A 15,849-nucleotide genomic window follows, 5' to 3' on the forward strand; every position below is an offset into this window, starting at 1 on the left:
CAAGTGTTTTTATTTTGTGGTCACCCAGGAAGACACTCATTACTTGTCAATACAACTGATCTTAATCAGCAGATCACAGCCAGAGTTACATATGAATCCAAACTGAGGTCCTTACATGCTACTGCAGTGACAAAAAATGACTCCCCTTGCAGCTGCACCATCAAGAGGCGACCCCAACCCCTGGTGCAGTGGAAATGTGCTTCCCAGGGAGACTCTTGGAGCACCGGGGAACCTTTGCACTTTACCTCTGTACAGAAGGGCGTAAGCTGGGGATGCACCACAGGCTGAACATACATGTGAAAGGTGGATTCAATCTCCATCGTCCTGCCATTCAGCTTCAGGATAGGGAATTCGATGATTTCCTGAATGGGGCAAAAAGAAAAGCAGCTGTTCATTTCAAACCAAGAAAAAAATGAAGCTGGAAATGATCCTGCCTAGCAAGCTGGCTGCGGAAAGAGGGGTCTGACAGTCCCAAACGAAACCAAGCCTGACGTGAAGCTCTGCAGTATGAGGAGGAAAGCGGTGCTGGAGCACAGGGCACGTCAGCGCTGTGAGCACGGAGGAGGATGGTGCCGATGCTCATCGCAGCTGGGATGGGCAGCAGGGAGGTCTCTGTGCTCAGCCCCGGTACCGCACTCATCGCTGCCGAAGCTGAACCTCGGGAAGATGCTCTGGCACCACCCAGGGAGCACGGGGATGGGCTTGCAACGGGCTGACTTAGCAAGGATACCCGGGGGGCTGTGCCCTCCCCAAAACCAGTCCCACCCTCTCCACCTTGGTGTCCCACAGGAGACACTGCGTGAAGCACGTCCTTCCTGCAGGCTGAGCACCACTGCCCTCCTCCAGCCGAGCGAGGAGAGGAGCCGGAAGCCTCCCCCCAAAATCCACCCCCATGGGATGCAGCACTGTAAGCAAGTCCTGCTTAATTTTCCTCTTCGCAGCCAATTTATGCTGATGGGGAAATAAAAACGTTCCTTCATCGGAAGGAATGTCCAATTATTTGAATAATCAGCAATGGGAAATTTACATGGACCTGTTAATAAAAAGTTTAAACAAATGCAGTCGCGATGGATTTCTCAATTATTACAAAATATACATGAAATTAAAAAGAGCCGACCACCGGATAAAAGCCATAAAATCCTTTGTGTTCATCCCCCTCCTCCTCCACTCCCTCTCCTCCTTCCAGTTTAATGTAAGAGGAGAAGTGACAATTTGTTTGGTGTCTTTAAAGAATAATTTGTCTATGTTATTTAATAGAGATGCATGGCACCGAGGTTCTGGAGTGCAAATGAGCCCGCTGAGTGATATCCACGCAACAAGCCTCTCAAATCACTTCTGGAGAGAAAAAGAGAGAGGGAGAGAGAATCAAAAAAAATATTGCTTTTTAATATTCAAAAACAGTTTGCGAAATTTAATCAAAGCAGAGCAAAAGCTAACATTTTTACCACTTTGACATTTTTATTAGCGCTTTCATAAATTTTTAAAACATGAATGGAATTAGTTTAACAACAACACACACACACGCAAAAAAACTGCCTGAAAACATCTGGAAGAGACAAATACGAAATAATAAAAAATAAAAAAAAGAAAAGAAAGATTCAACTCCTGCGAGTGAAATTAGCATGTGGAAAACGCGGCCGCTGCGGAGGAACCGGCGCAGGGTTTGGATCCTGGCTGCAACGCTCGCGACCGCAGGCGGAAATTGTTGTGAGGTCATAGCGAGAGCCGATGATGTCATACATGTGAGCTGATGATGTCATACACGTGCACTGATGATGACATACATGTGAGCTGATGACGTCATACGTGCGCTGATGATGTCATACATGTGAGCTGATGACATCATACATGTGAGCAGATGACATCATACACATGAGCTGATGATGTCATACGTGTGAGCTGACTGCATCATACATGTGAGCTGATGACATCATACATGTGAGCCGATGACGTCACACATGTGAGCCGATGACGTCACACATGTGAGCTGATGGCATCATACATGTGAGCTGATCATACCATAAATGTGAGTTGATGGCGTCATAAATGTGAGTTGATGGCATCATACACGTGCACTGATGATGTCATACATGTGAGCTGATGATGTCATACATGTGAGCTGATGAAGTCATACGTATGAGCTGATGATGTCATACGTGTGAGCTGACTGCATCATATACGTGAGCTGATGACATCATACATGTGCGCTGATGACATCATATGCATGAGTTGATGATGTCGTATGTGTGAGCTGATGACGTCATCGCCCCAGCAGGCAGAGGGAGGTCAAGACGCTGGGTGGGTGAATGGAAACAACCAATTATTTAAATAGCCAGGAGAAACACCCAGGGTGCACAGAGCAGCCCCCCGGAGCAGCAGGCACGCAGGGAGCACGTGCTGCTGAGATGGACATTCAGGAAAAATAAAACTGAATTAAAATAAAGCGCTAACAGTGCTGGAGCGCCCAGGTGTAGACACCGAGCAGTCGAGCTGCAGAGGACGCAGGGTTTAACCACATCCCCATGGTCGGCTGTGCCACACGCGGTGGCGCCGTGCAGGCCGAGGCAGAGCAGGGGTCTGGGTGCATCCTTCCCCATGGCCAAATTTCCCAAGAGACAAAACTGCACCCATGGGCTGGAAGGGGAAGAGGACACAGAGGCAAAACACCTGAGCATCGGTGCTGGTGCAGCCAAACTCAGCAGCTTCAGTCACCCAGGATGACCCATGGCAACAGGAGAAACTCAATCTAGGTAAGAAACACCAGACACAGCTGATCCTCCCTTCACAACAACTACCACAGACAGGCTCTGAAAGCATTATCCTACTTCTGACCATAAAGAAAACAGACTGAAAAGTATAAAGCCAATGGACAGGATGTCAAAACAGAGCCAGGCTTAACCCCAGGACATCACCACCCAGTGACGCCCTCAAACAGGGCTGGGGCAGCTCCATGTCCCTTAGGTCCGCACCCTGCTCCAGGGGTGACCGTGGAAGTGGGCAAGCCCACGGTGGGGCGAGAGGAGCATTTCCCAACACACACCGGCTGCATTTCACAGCAGGGCCGTGCTGCCACGCAGAGCTCGGTCCCCAGGGACCAGAAACATCCTCAGGGGCCATCAAGCGGCTGCCTGCAAAGCGGGGCTGAAAGGCAGCCCTGCCGCTGATCTGATGCACAAAGGCGTCGCTCGCCTTCCAGAACCGAAGGCAAAAAGCACTTCCAGGAGGGTCGGATTAAGAGAGACGGAGGGAAGAAAGAGCCGCACTAAAAATACGTGGAGAATTTAACAACCCCCAGAATTACTGCACGTCTGCGGGACGCACGTGGCCAGGAGCGGGACTGAAAACCCAGGAGCGACTCGAGCGTCTCAGGGGAGACTTTTGGGCTTATTTGGTCGGTTTTTGAAGCCAGCGGTAAAGGACCTTTCCCCAGAGGCTGTTTATCTGCACGCTTCCTATAGCGGAGATTTTTCCAGTCTCTGGCGGTGTTTGCTCCGCTGGTATCTAAGGCAACAGATACCAGCCCCATGAAATCAGCCCCACTCCTCAGTAACGACGTTAGCCAGTCCTGCAATGAAATTTAACCTGTGACACCACTGTACTTTTCATTTAAACTTTCATTTGGAGAGAAGCAGTGTTTGGAGACTCTGCAGTTTGTCCCGCTAATAAAGACAAGTGTTGGGACCTTTAAAGGTGCCATTCATCTTTCGCCTTTATTAAATTCAATTTTCCTAAGCCCATGATACATCATGAAATTAAGAGTTGACATTCCTGCAGAAACAAAAATATCTATCAAACATAAACAGAAAAGGGGGGAAAAAAATAAAAAGGAGGCCTCTATTACCAAGAATTTATGGCTTGAAGTTGATCTGTTTCCACTTTTTTTTTTTCCCTTTTTTTTTTTTTACAAGCATATGGTTTGTTTTAGATATCCAAACCGTTATTACCGATCTAGAGTTTCATTAGTAATTATGATGAAATGGTGAGCACTGAGACACACACACAGCCCCCCAGCAGCCGCTGATGCGGGAGGGCAGCGGGGCCGGGCGCTCGCTCCCGTTTCACAGCACCCAAGGGGTTCAGCACCCCCAGCCCCAGCTCCATGTGCAGGACCTGCCCCGCTGCTCCCCAGGGGGAAAGGTGGAGGTGAGGGCACCGGGGAATTCAGAGGATGAGGCTCACTGGCACTTCCCTGAGTGGAGCATCTCCCTTTAGAGTGGAGCATCTCCTGCTGAGGAGCGGCTGAGGGGGCTGGGGCTCTGGAGCTTGGAGCAGAGGAGACTGAGGGGTGCCCTCATTCCTGGGGATCCATTGGGAAAGGGCAGTGTCAGGAGGAAGGAGCCAGGCTCTGCTCTGGGATGGCCAATGCCAGCACAAGGGGCAATGGTCCCAAGCTGGAGCACAGGAGGTTCCAGCTGCAGATGAGGAGAAACTTTGTGAGTGTGAGGGTTCTGGAGCATGGCCCAGGCTGCCCAGAGAGGTTGTGGAGTCTCCTTGTGTGGTGACATCCAAAGCCCTGGCCGTGTTCCTGTGTGACTGCTCTGGTGATCCTGCTGTGGCAGGGGTTGCACTGGATCAGCTTTGCAGGGCCCTTCCAGCTCCTCACATCCTGTGACTCTGATTCCTTCCTTTTATCATAAGCTGATCACCCATAAGTGTTACCTTGAGACGCTCACCCACTTCCAGCACTGAGCACACGTTCCAAGTGCAAGCATCATCTGGGGCTCCTAAATCTGAAGGTTTCCCCCCCCCCACACACATCTTTTCCTTCCAGCACAATGAGAAGTTATAGATGTGCTAAAATAACGCTGAGGGTGTCCAGAGGCTGCAAACAGCCGCGAGCCACCAGAAGAACAAATGTTCCCATTCGAATTTTGTGAGCGCTGCAATTAGGTATTTTATTTAGCACTGCAAAGTAACTTGAAAGGAAATCCAAGATTCAAACCGCCAGCAATAAATAAGCGGCTTTTTATTTTCCTTTCATTGTCCTGAAAAGTTGGACGTGTTTTCCGTTGAGAAATTCCGCACGCGGCTCCCAATTAGGAGGCATTTGCATTTATATTGCTGGAGCACAGGGCTTCTAAAATCAATATTAACACGCTTAAAGAAAAAAAAAGCATCCGCACCCTGTGCCTCCTTCAGCTGCGCCCCCAAACACGGTAACAAAAGGGACCCAACGGCGCCGGAGGCTTTGACGCAGCCATCGTCGGGTCCGCTGTCCTCACAGCAAGCTTGCGTTTAGGATTTCATGGGACTTTGAGTAAAATTCTGTGTGACAGCTTGCTCAGAATTTTCACGTTTTATAAATAAATTGTTCCTAAAAAAACAACAAACCAGAGGTCCCGGGTGGAAGCGTCTGATGCGACCTGCAGGAAAGGCTGGGGATGTCCTTTAAAGAGGGACTGCAAACATTCACTGCTATAAACGCAGCCTTTCCTTACTGAACCGTCCCAAACGAAACTCCTTCAGCTCCGCAGCGGGGATGCTCAAATTCAGCTGTCTCAGTCTTCTGGCCAATAAAACAAACAAGCACACACAACTGATACTCGCTCAGTAATTTCCTGTAAGGGGCAGATCTCTGGAGTTCAGAGAAGAAAGCACCTGAAGTTACACAGAGGAATATTTTGCTGATCCTTGTGCATCCAGGGAGCATTAACATCGTTAGATGGAATGAATGCGGCGTCCCGCAAGAACTCCCTGGCTCTGCAAACCTTTTAATGCAGAAGCCTGTGTGCAAAGTGGATGGGACACGCTTCAGGACGCTGATTTATAGATCTGAGGAAGATCGTGTCAGCCTATCCAGTTCAAAACCTACCAAAGAATTCATCCCTTACGTCCACCCCCACGTGAAGAAGTTTAATAAACACAAGGATAAAAGACGCCCGTAAAAATCAGAGCTGATGTTCAAAACACAATAAAAACCAAGCAGAGGCCGTTGAGAGAAAGGGATTTTTTCTGATAAGCATAAAACTTCCTACCAAAAGACCCCTTCGCACCTCAAAAGTGTAAAGGCAGAAGAGGCAAGGGAGGGACACAGCCTCAGCACCAGCTCTTTTTGTTCAGGAATGCTTTCCCCCCCTTACTCTTTAAAGGAAAAAAGCCATTTTATGCACAAGGAGCTTATTTCTTAAACAAACACTCGTGTTTTTGATTTACACCACGGGCTGCTCCTAAATAATTTATGGCGGGTTAAATTTATTGCACAGCCCTGGCCGGCTGCAAATTCGAATTGCCAAATAATTAGATTTTAGGGCAATGCTTATAAATTATCCGCCGATTTGTCCGGACTTGTTTGTCAGTTGCTTTGTGCTTCGGGTCATCTTTGGCATTTCGCTGTTTGTGTTTTAATTGCTGATTTACACTTTGACAGATGAGAGTTGATGCCTCCGAGATCGGGGAGGGGGCGGGGGGGGTTGCAGAACAGGAGGAATCGCAGCTCTTTAAAGCCTTTTTTAAATTATTATTATTATTATTCCATGGCAATTAAAACTGAAAAGGGACATAGCAAGGACTGCACTGGCCTAACAGATCTGCCTCCTCGCTTGCCATCCTCTGCCTTAATCATTATTTTAACTAAAGCCGTTTCCAGCCTTGCGCCGGCCCGGGGAGGGGGGGCAGTAACCGAGATGACCTCTCGTGGGTCTTTTCTCCACTTGTGATATTTAATTCAACCAACCAAAACAGGTCCCATCAAGGCAGCACCTTCACGGTGGAGGACAGGAAGGCTTCTGCTGGATCAGGGCTATGCTGGCTTGCCAAAAGATGCCAAAAGATGCCCATGCAGTGAGGGGTCTCTCAGGGCTCAAGTCACTCCGGGCACTGACTAACGCTGCCAAAAGGTCTCAGGGGAATGCAGTCAACCCCCAGTTATTAGTTCTTCCATCACTACCTGGCTTAAAGAACGCATACGCACACACCCTGTAATTTAAGACATTTAAACTGCTCCATCCTGAGAAGTGTGAAGGCAAATAGCAAAGTCAAACACAAGGAGACTGGTGAGAATACGGGAAATCACTGGGATGAGATGAAGACAACTTCTGCTGCTTGGTCATTGAATAGCCAAGGTTTCTCCCTCCCTCCTGCCCTTAGGTGAACCTTCCCACCTGCCCCCAATACTCAGGCACTGGAGTCCAACGCCAGAGGCTGGATTTCCTCTAAGTTAGATTTTTGAGTTGTGTTTTGGCATCAAACTCGAGTCTTATTTTCAGGTGCTTCCTTACAGCCGTGAGGATGAGGGACCATTTCTCTTTCCTTAACAGAAGCTGAAATTCCCATCTAATCACATGCCTCCAGGAGCCCGAGCTTTAAGAGAGATATCTAGTCCATGCAGCTGCCCCAGGGCAGCACCACCTCCCCCTAAATCATTTCTGACTTTGTCGAGGCTGTTTTTACAGACTCCAATAAGAGAGACTCTCGTGCTCCCCAGGCACTCCGTCCTCCCGTTTCATCAGTCTTACCATCGGGAAGTTTTTCCTAATGTCTAATGAGAACTTCCCTCGCTGTGGTTTAAATTAATGACTGCTCTTCCTACCCACAGCAGACACAAGGAGAACGCTGCCTTTCTCATTTCTGCAACAGAAGACTTCACCAGGCACTGCACCAAACAACCCCAGTCCATCCAACCAGTCCCAAAATCAGACTGGAAGAGGTGGGAAGGGCCCTGCAAAGCTGATCCAGTGCAACCCCTGCCACAGCAGGATCACCAGAGCAGGCACACAGGAACACGGCCAGGGCTTTGGGTGTCTCCACACAAGGACACTCCACAACCTCTCTGGGCAGCCTGGGCCATGCTCCATAACCCTCACACTCACAAAGTTTCTCCTCATCTTCAGCTGGAACCTCCTGTGCTCCAGCTTGGGACCATTGCCCCTTGTCCTGCCATTGGCCATCCCAGAGCACAGCCTGGCTCCTTCCTCCTGACACTGCCCTTTCCCAATGGATCCCCAGGAATGAGGGCACCCCTCAGTCTCCTCTGCTCCAAGCTCCAGAGCCCCAGCTCCCTCAGCCGCTCCTCAGCACGAGATGCTCCACTCCCTCCATCACTTTGTGGCCCTGCTCAGCAGGCACGCACTGACCATCGGTGACCATCCAGGGCCATACTCACGGCTGGAGCCACACAGGACAAGCGCAGCAAATGCACAAACCTGTGCCACCCGTTCCCTTCACTTCAGAAACGCACGTGGTGTGAACGCTTCCATCGGCACCCGTTACCCTTGTCAGCAGCTTTATGGAGAGGCAAACCCTTTAAACACGAAAGGGGGGACCTGCACATTCCTGGCTCTTTTCTTTTCAGGGTGACTGCCGCTCAACTGCTTCCTGCTGTAACAACAAGTCTACTTAGCTTTGCAACTCGTCACCTAAACGCTGTGTAATGTTTGCACAGCTAAGGACACAGCGCCCAAGCAGCGCCGGTGGGGAACGGCACGCCGGGATGCGTAACCGATGCGGGGTCTCCGCAGGCCGCGAGGGAAAGGGCAGCACGACCGATTGCTTTAAAGCAGTCACCGCATCAGGCTGTCAATACCCAGCCAAAAGCTAGCAGGTTGGGTCAGGTTAGGACTGCAGCAATCGGCCACCTGAGTGCCTTGGTATTTTAGGCTTGTCGCTAGAATAACGCTGGGTTTGGATCTTTAGAGAAGAAATCGCTTTGAATTTCTTTGCGTGCATTCAGATGTCTCGCCCGGTGGTCTCACGGTTGCGCTTTCCAGGAGATTTGGGTTCAGGAACTGTCGACGTGCTCTAGCTCATTGGGTTTTCAATAAATACAGCTCATTCTGGTGCCTGAAGCCATAACCCACCCTGTCAGACTCGTATGGGTCACAGCAAGGTTGTCCCAGCTTCCCAGGGGAATCAGGGAGGTCTCCAAGGCCAAACAGCTGCAGCTTTCGAGGTGTCAGACACTGCAAAAACCGCTCCGAAACGCTGCTTTTCCCTCTACACCTTTTAAAATCAAGACATTGTGCTTTATATTGGTCAAAAGATTTCACAGAAGCCCAGCAGAACTGTAATGAAGTGCAGAAAATACGATTAAAAAACGGCATCTCTTTAATTTCAGATGCACCACGTGTTACGTTGAGCTATGGATATTCACGTGCACTTCACAGAGCTTTTAACTGCTCAGAAGAACTTGCTCCAAGGCCTCCAAAAAGTTTTTCCAAAAGATTCTTCACAAAATGAATGGGAATAGAAAAATAATCCAAAATAGTTCTTGAAACTACTCCAGTTTCTAAAAACTTGAATAGTCTTTATCTACTTCCTGCCACTCTAGGAACTCAGAGCACTCTGATATTAGAAGAAGGCCATAAGAACAGCAATGTAGCTTCATTAAATACAGGGTTTAAACTAAGCCATAATTGGCAAAGAGATTATAAATACGTATTTTTTCACTTAGTTTTAGTTAAAAAAGTCTTTAAGTGACTGTGTTACGTGCATTTTCAACAGCATTCCTCTAGAAACAACACTGTAAGCAGCTGAATTAAGAACGGGGTATTCAAAAGTACCTCCAAGCCTAAGCTGCATGAAGACAGGTAATTGCAGATTAATATTCCACCGTGATACCTGTGCACAAGAGTGCAGAGTTAAAGTTGCCATGGGAAACAAGCCTCAATTTCTTCACTTTTCAGCAATTCACGATCGTCCTTAATAAAGGTTTTGGCAGGCGATTTCTACTGCACCGAGCCTAACAGCCACCCAAAAACTGTGCAAGGAGAAAGCTGCTGCGCGGGGACGTCTAGAGAGAATAGGGAAGCAGGGGCACATCTCCCTTATTCCCCTCTGGGGAGGATTGTGGCAATCTCTGGTACTTTGTGAGCCACCTCCTGCATCCCCGTCCTGGCCTTGGGTTGCCTTGGTCCAGGCTCCGCTGAGCGCTGCCTGCAAAGCACACAGTAGATCCCTGGCATCCGGCTTCCCAGCAGAGCAGCGCTCCCTCCATCCCCTCCTCTTGCAGCAGATTTGGGATTTCAGGGACATGTTACAGAATTATCACAGCATTACTGAGGCTGGAAAGAGCTCTGAGATTATCCAGTGCAGCCCATGACCTAACACCACCACATGGCCAGACCATGGCACTAATGCCACATCCAGCCTTGCCTTCAACCCCTCCAGGGATGGGGACTCCACCACCTCCCTGGCCACTCCATTCCAATGCCTCATCACCCTCTCCCTCAAAAAGTGCTCGCTCATCTCCAGCCTAAACCTCCCCTGGTGCAGCTTCAGGCCGTGCCCTCTCGTCTTGGCACCACTGGGAGAAGAGCCCGACCCCCACTGACTCCAACCTCCCTTCAGGTACTTGGAGACAGGGAGAAGAGCAGAGCAGAGCAGAGAAGGTCCCCCTGAGTCTCCTCTTCTCCAGGCTGAACAAGCCCAGCTCCCTCAGCCTCTCCTTCCCACCCTTTCCCTCTGGTCCCTTCCCCAGCCTCCTTGCTCTCCTCTGGACCTGCTCCAGCCCCTCCAGATCCTTCTTGAAGTGAGGGGCCCAGAGCTGGACCCAGCGCTGGAGGTGAGGCCTCCCCAGGGCTGAGTCCAAAGGGAGAATGACATCCCTGCTGCTGCTGGCCACACTATTGCTGGTACAGGCCAGGATGCCCTTGGCCTTGGGGCCACCTGGGCACACTGCTGGCCCATATTCCTTCTAGAAAGCCCTATGAGCTTAGTCTACAGCTCCCAAGGCAGCTTGCCCAGCCCTTGTCTACTCACCCTGAGCAGGGAGCTCCACAGGGACCGTACATCTGTTGCTACAGCCTAAATTTGGTGGAAATCAGCATCCGTTCCCATGCCAAGGTCAGGCTATCGATCAGGGCAGCTCAGGAGCAGACACACCGCTCGGCTGGCCCTGCCATGGGAACAAGAGCACGGGCAGAGCAGCGCGGGCAGCGACCGCTGCATCCGCTCCAGCTACACCAGAACCCAAGATGAACGTGCAGGGGAAAACGCCTTCAGTGCTGTTTTACACCAGCACTCGAGGAAACGCAGCCTGAACCCAATTCAACCTTGCCGTGCATTCGTACTGAACATTATTTTACAGCAAGACTGTCTGCTGACTGCTAATACGTTTTGCCAATCAGGAAATGTGGTGCGATCATCCAGATTTGTTTGTACACTTAAAAATAAATTAGTACCCCAGCATATGCTTATTCATAGCCTCAGCATTTACGGTTTTATGTTGAACCGGTGAGGGATGTTCTGTATTTATTCTGTATCTCGTATGTCCAGTTTCATTTGACAGCAATTATAACTGAAAATGCCTCCCAAATACCAATCAAAACGCATTCTAAACAAACTTGAAATCTGTAGGATACAGTGAAGAAAAATACCACGGTATTTTTGTATCTAAAACGTGCTGTTTAAGAGCACAAGGAAAGTATTGACTGCAAGCAAATTATTCTTCTGCCCCCGGCAGCAGCAATGGGGAGATCTGAACATTTCATACCTTCCTTTTACAGAGAGTTAAGAGGCAAATCTCTAATTCCCAACTGATTATCAAATCTGAGTGAATGTGAGACACTGAAGTCAAGTACCCAAAAACACCGACACAAAAAAAAGCAACTTCACCATTTAACAGCTCAGCCACTCCCAGGTCCAGCTCCTTCTGCCAGGTCAGGGCTCCGATGCTCTTTTACACTTCTAGGCAGCACACAAAGCTTGAGTTTTATTTGGTTTTCATTTGAGTGGCTTTAACAGATTACAGCAGAGATTAACATCCTATATAGAAGCCTAATTTCAAATTCAGCTTTAAGCAGATCTGACTACTGCCTTCAGACCTCTTACATTAAAAAAACCATTGCTCTTCATGCACCCTCCTGACGTTGAAGGCGAGATGCTTGGCTCGCTGACCGCAAGAGGCAACACCCATTCACTGCATTAATAAAATAAGTGTACAGGCAGCCGTGGATCTGAGCCTGAGGAGCTCCCTGACACAGGCACTGGAAGCGCTGACCACCATAAACTCTGGATTTACAAGGACAAAGGGACAAAAGAGCGAGACTCCCACTTCTTAACGCGTCTCCTGCGGCCAAAGCACCGCATGGACCCCGCTCTACAGGCTGATGGTGTAGAAAAGCAGCAGGCACTTATAAACTCCGAGCAGACAGTAAAGGGATAAAGAAGTCGCAGAGTTAGAGCTGAAAAATGAAGCACACGACCACCGGCGTGGTCTGAGATGCACCGACCTCGCAGAACGACAGCTCCCACCTGACCCCGCTGGGCTTCGGATCAAATCCCCAGTGCACAAGGTAAGCTTTAAAGAGATGCAGGGGCCAGCCATAAACATTCCTTACTGCCAACCCCTACTGACCTTCAGCTGCCTAAAACACTACACAACACAGACCGTGTCTCTGTGCTTCCAGGTTTTCCTGTCTATCCATCTGGGGCAACGCAGTTAAACCCAGTGCCTTCTTTTCTCTCTAGGATGGTCTCACTACTCATAAATATGTCCAAAAACCTCATAAAGCTGTGCTGCTTCTTTGTGCATGCACTTTAATTGAGGGCCATACCTGTTGAAAGTCATCAGAAGCCAGGACTATGAGGATGCTCCCATTCCTCTGTGTGTACAGGGCAGGGGACACAAAGGACCCCCTATACCTGACCCAGAAGCAGTAAAGCAAAGGGCAGCAGCCACGAGGCGCTCAGCCACGGCCCCAGACGCTGGAGCCACGATGCAGACAGCTTTCCATGGGAATACCACTGTCCTTCACCCTCCTTGATCCCCACTACACATCCCCATACCGTGAGACCTCGAAGGGCGATCGGGCAGCGTGAAAGGCAATGGAAACGAGGGAGTCTTCGGAGCTCCAGAGCGAGCAGGAAGGACTTCCCCAGGGATCCAGCCAGAGAGGCTGCTGGTTGCAGAAGAGCACAGGTAAATACAGCAGGAGGGGGAGCAGATGTGGGACCTTAGTGCAGATAAAAAGATCGCTCTTTCAGTCGTTTCTGGGAAGAAGTCAGAGGATTTTGAAGTGAAACGTGAAGCGTGTCATGCAGTGGCAAGTGCACTCCACAGGCTTCTAGGCTGAGTTGACTTACACCTGCAGCTACGCCTAGCCACTTTAAGTAACCAGGATCACAACTCAGCTCTGCACGTGCAGCCCCCTTGTCCAATGCATCCGAATTTCACTGTATCTAGAATTCGATTTTGCAGGTATTAAAATAAAAAAGCAGAATGACGAGGATCACAGGGAAGATCAGCGCCTGACCTTTCCTAGCTCCCAACTCTGTCCTCAGACCAAACCTCCAAAACCCGTCTGCCGCTGCTCGAGCGAAAGATCCTGCCACTAAAACCTTGTGCAAACACCACTGAAGTACACGGCGCAGTTTGCTCACCGTGACACACAGCCCAGCAGTGCAGACAAAAGCCATGCAGGTCTGCACAAAGGTAAGATTCAGGCAGGGGCACCAGCTAAAGTCTGATTTTATGAAGTCGCCCAATTCTGGCAGGCACCTTCAGCCTCTCCAGCCACACTGACTCCCACGTGGCAAGAGCCATTTCTTTCTTTGTCAAAGTAATTTGTTGGTGCTGATGTGAAGGACTGACAGCCCTTTCCACACACACAACACGATGCAGGCAGGCACTGAACACAGCAGACTGGAAAAACACCACCGACGAACATCTCCACCTTAAAGCTGCTATCTCACCAACAAAATATATAGCAGATCTGCATTGGCCCAGACCATTACTTTCCCTGGCAAGGACTTGGGGACAAAGCTCCTTAAAACAGTAGTAATCATATTCCACTCATGCTCCTTTTTACTGCCAGCTGTAAACCAGCTCCACATGCATCATGGTTTTGCATCAAAATGCGCACAGACCAAACCCATCTCCAAAGGGCCAAGGTAGATCCAATTTACGGCTTTGACAGGTCTGTGCACCCGAGGCGGAGCGTGCAGGAAACGGCCTGACATCTCACTTGGAGAGCGGTGAAGACCCTGTGGCAGCACTGGGTGCACAACAGCCTCCTGCAAAGAGCCAGCAGAGGAGCAGGGAATTTGCTGTGCATTTTTCAAGAGGCAGGTGGCCCTCGCCAAGGCACCGCTGGGGAAGAGAGGCATCACCTTGGGTCCTGCCCTGCAGCATCCCCTTGACAGGACAAGCCCAAGGGAAACCGCTGGGAAATGAATGTGCTGTAGGGGGTCACTTCAGTAGTGAGGTACCACACCAAAAACCACTTTGCCTTTAGTATATTCAGCAAGTTTGCTGATGACACCAAGCTGGGAGGAGTGGCTGACACGCCAGAGGGCTGTGCTGCCATCCAGCGAGATCTGGACAGGCTGGAGAGGTGGGCAGGGAATAATTTAATGAAATATAACAAGGGAAGCGCAGAGTCCTGCATCTGGGCAGGAACAACCCCAGGTTCCAGTATAAATTGGGGAATGACCTATTAGAGAGCAGTGTAGGGGAAAGGGATTAGGACTGGATGAGCTTTTGAGGTCCCTTCCAATCCCTAACGTTCTGTGATTCTGTGATATTCCAAACCAAGCACACAGAGGTTATTCTCCAAGGGGTATATTGCTGGCAATACCAGTAAGAGGCCAATTGCTTGGTAGAGGAGTGTGAGAAGCCCGAGTTCAATTTAGAGACTCAGAAATTCTGCCTTACCAACCCCAAATTCGTCTCTTTCTTTTTAGCATGTTTTTCTAATTTTAATGGAAATGCTAGGTCCATCCTGCTGATAACTGAAAATACATTTACTAATATGCTCTATGCTATTATGGAAGAACTGTCTGCAGAAAACCCGCTGTACTTCATCTGGATCTCTGTATGTCTCACATGATAGGGCATTTTAAAATCCCTCTGCAGCTGAACTCTTCCTATCTCATCACCCTTCAGAGTTAACAGGGAAGATAACTTCAGCGCAATCAGATAGCTCAAAACTGTTCATCCTCTCTACTTAGAAACACCATTATGTTGCACATATTTATATCATCCAAACTATTCTTTTCCTAAAGCTGCTGACTACAATCAATCAAGGCTGCCAGGAGTACTCTACTAACGCAGGCTCTCAGCCAAAAATCTTTAGACCCTCCCCAGTTCAGGCAGATGACAAGCATCCATGACTTAAGGATGGTGCTGATAACACGTGAATTGTCACTTCCTTGATGGGAATTGGGCTCTTTAATTTCATTCCCACTGACATTGCTCCTGAGAGGGCAGGTGAGTGGCAAGAGCCCTGGAGAACCAGCAAGGAGGTGGGACAAAGCAGGGAAAACCAGCGCACCAGCACCGCGATTCCTCCTTCCACCTCACGCAACAGCAGCAGCGACCCGCAAGGGGATAATTAACAGCAGTGACTATTTACCTGAGGATGAATCTGTGGTTTATCACACGTAGCCTCAAAATCCAGCACTAAGAAGTAGTGATATCTCTGTGGAGGGAAGGATGACATTGCTGCCATGGAAGCTCCAAAGCCGTGGGACGCCAGTTTCCTGCTTACGATGGAGCCGTACCCTTTGAGAACACCGGCCGGGAGGAGGGAGCACACAGCTTGTCTTGCCCTTGGAAGTAAGTTTTGGGGAAACTTTGCTGCTCCAGTATGGAGGAGTGCTATCATTGAACATCCAGAGGCATCTGAAACTGAAGACAGACTGGCGTTACTCGTGCACACGTACACCCCAACCCTGCTACCATCTCTGCCAGGGATTTTCTCTGCGCTTGCTGGTGGAGGTTCCAGCATCACAAACCTGAAATAACACAGCAACCTGCTCTAAGCACGACAGTTGACATTTGGAGTGAGCTTAAGGTGTCCAGAATCATGGGCAACTGGAAATTAACCTCTGCAAACGGCTCTAAATTAAGAACTACGAGACACGCAGCAGTCATGGCTCCAGGCACCAGATCACGCTGCCCTGCCGAACCCT

At 49.5% G+C, this 15,849-nt stretch overlaps 1 protein-coding gene across 1 annotated transcript; it reads right to left on the reverse strand.

Moving 5' to 3' along the window:
• Positions 1-245: 245 nt before the first annotated feature.
• Positions 246-15,560, reverse strand: LOC104547246 (ERI1 exoribonuclease 3-like; the record flags this gene model as incomplete). The annotated part of the gene is made up of 2 exons (XM_010192857.1): positions 15,291-15,560; positions 246-362 (listed from the first exon to the last, which is right to left on the reverse strand). Coding segments are annotated over exons 1-2 (369 nt in total), but the record flags the coding sequence as incomplete, so codon positions are not given.
• Between the last annotated feature and the right edge of the window lie 289 nt (positions 15,561-15,849).

Source organism: Mesitornis unicolor, unplaced genomic scaffold (assembly GCF_000695765.1).
Source record: "Mesitornis unicolor isolate BGI_N332 unplaced genomic scaffold, ASM69576v1 scaffold12439, whole genome shotgun sequence".
NCBI classification, from domain to species: Eukaryota; Metazoa; Chordata; class Aves; order Mesitornithiformes; family Mesitornithidae; genus Mesitornis; species Mesitornis unicolor.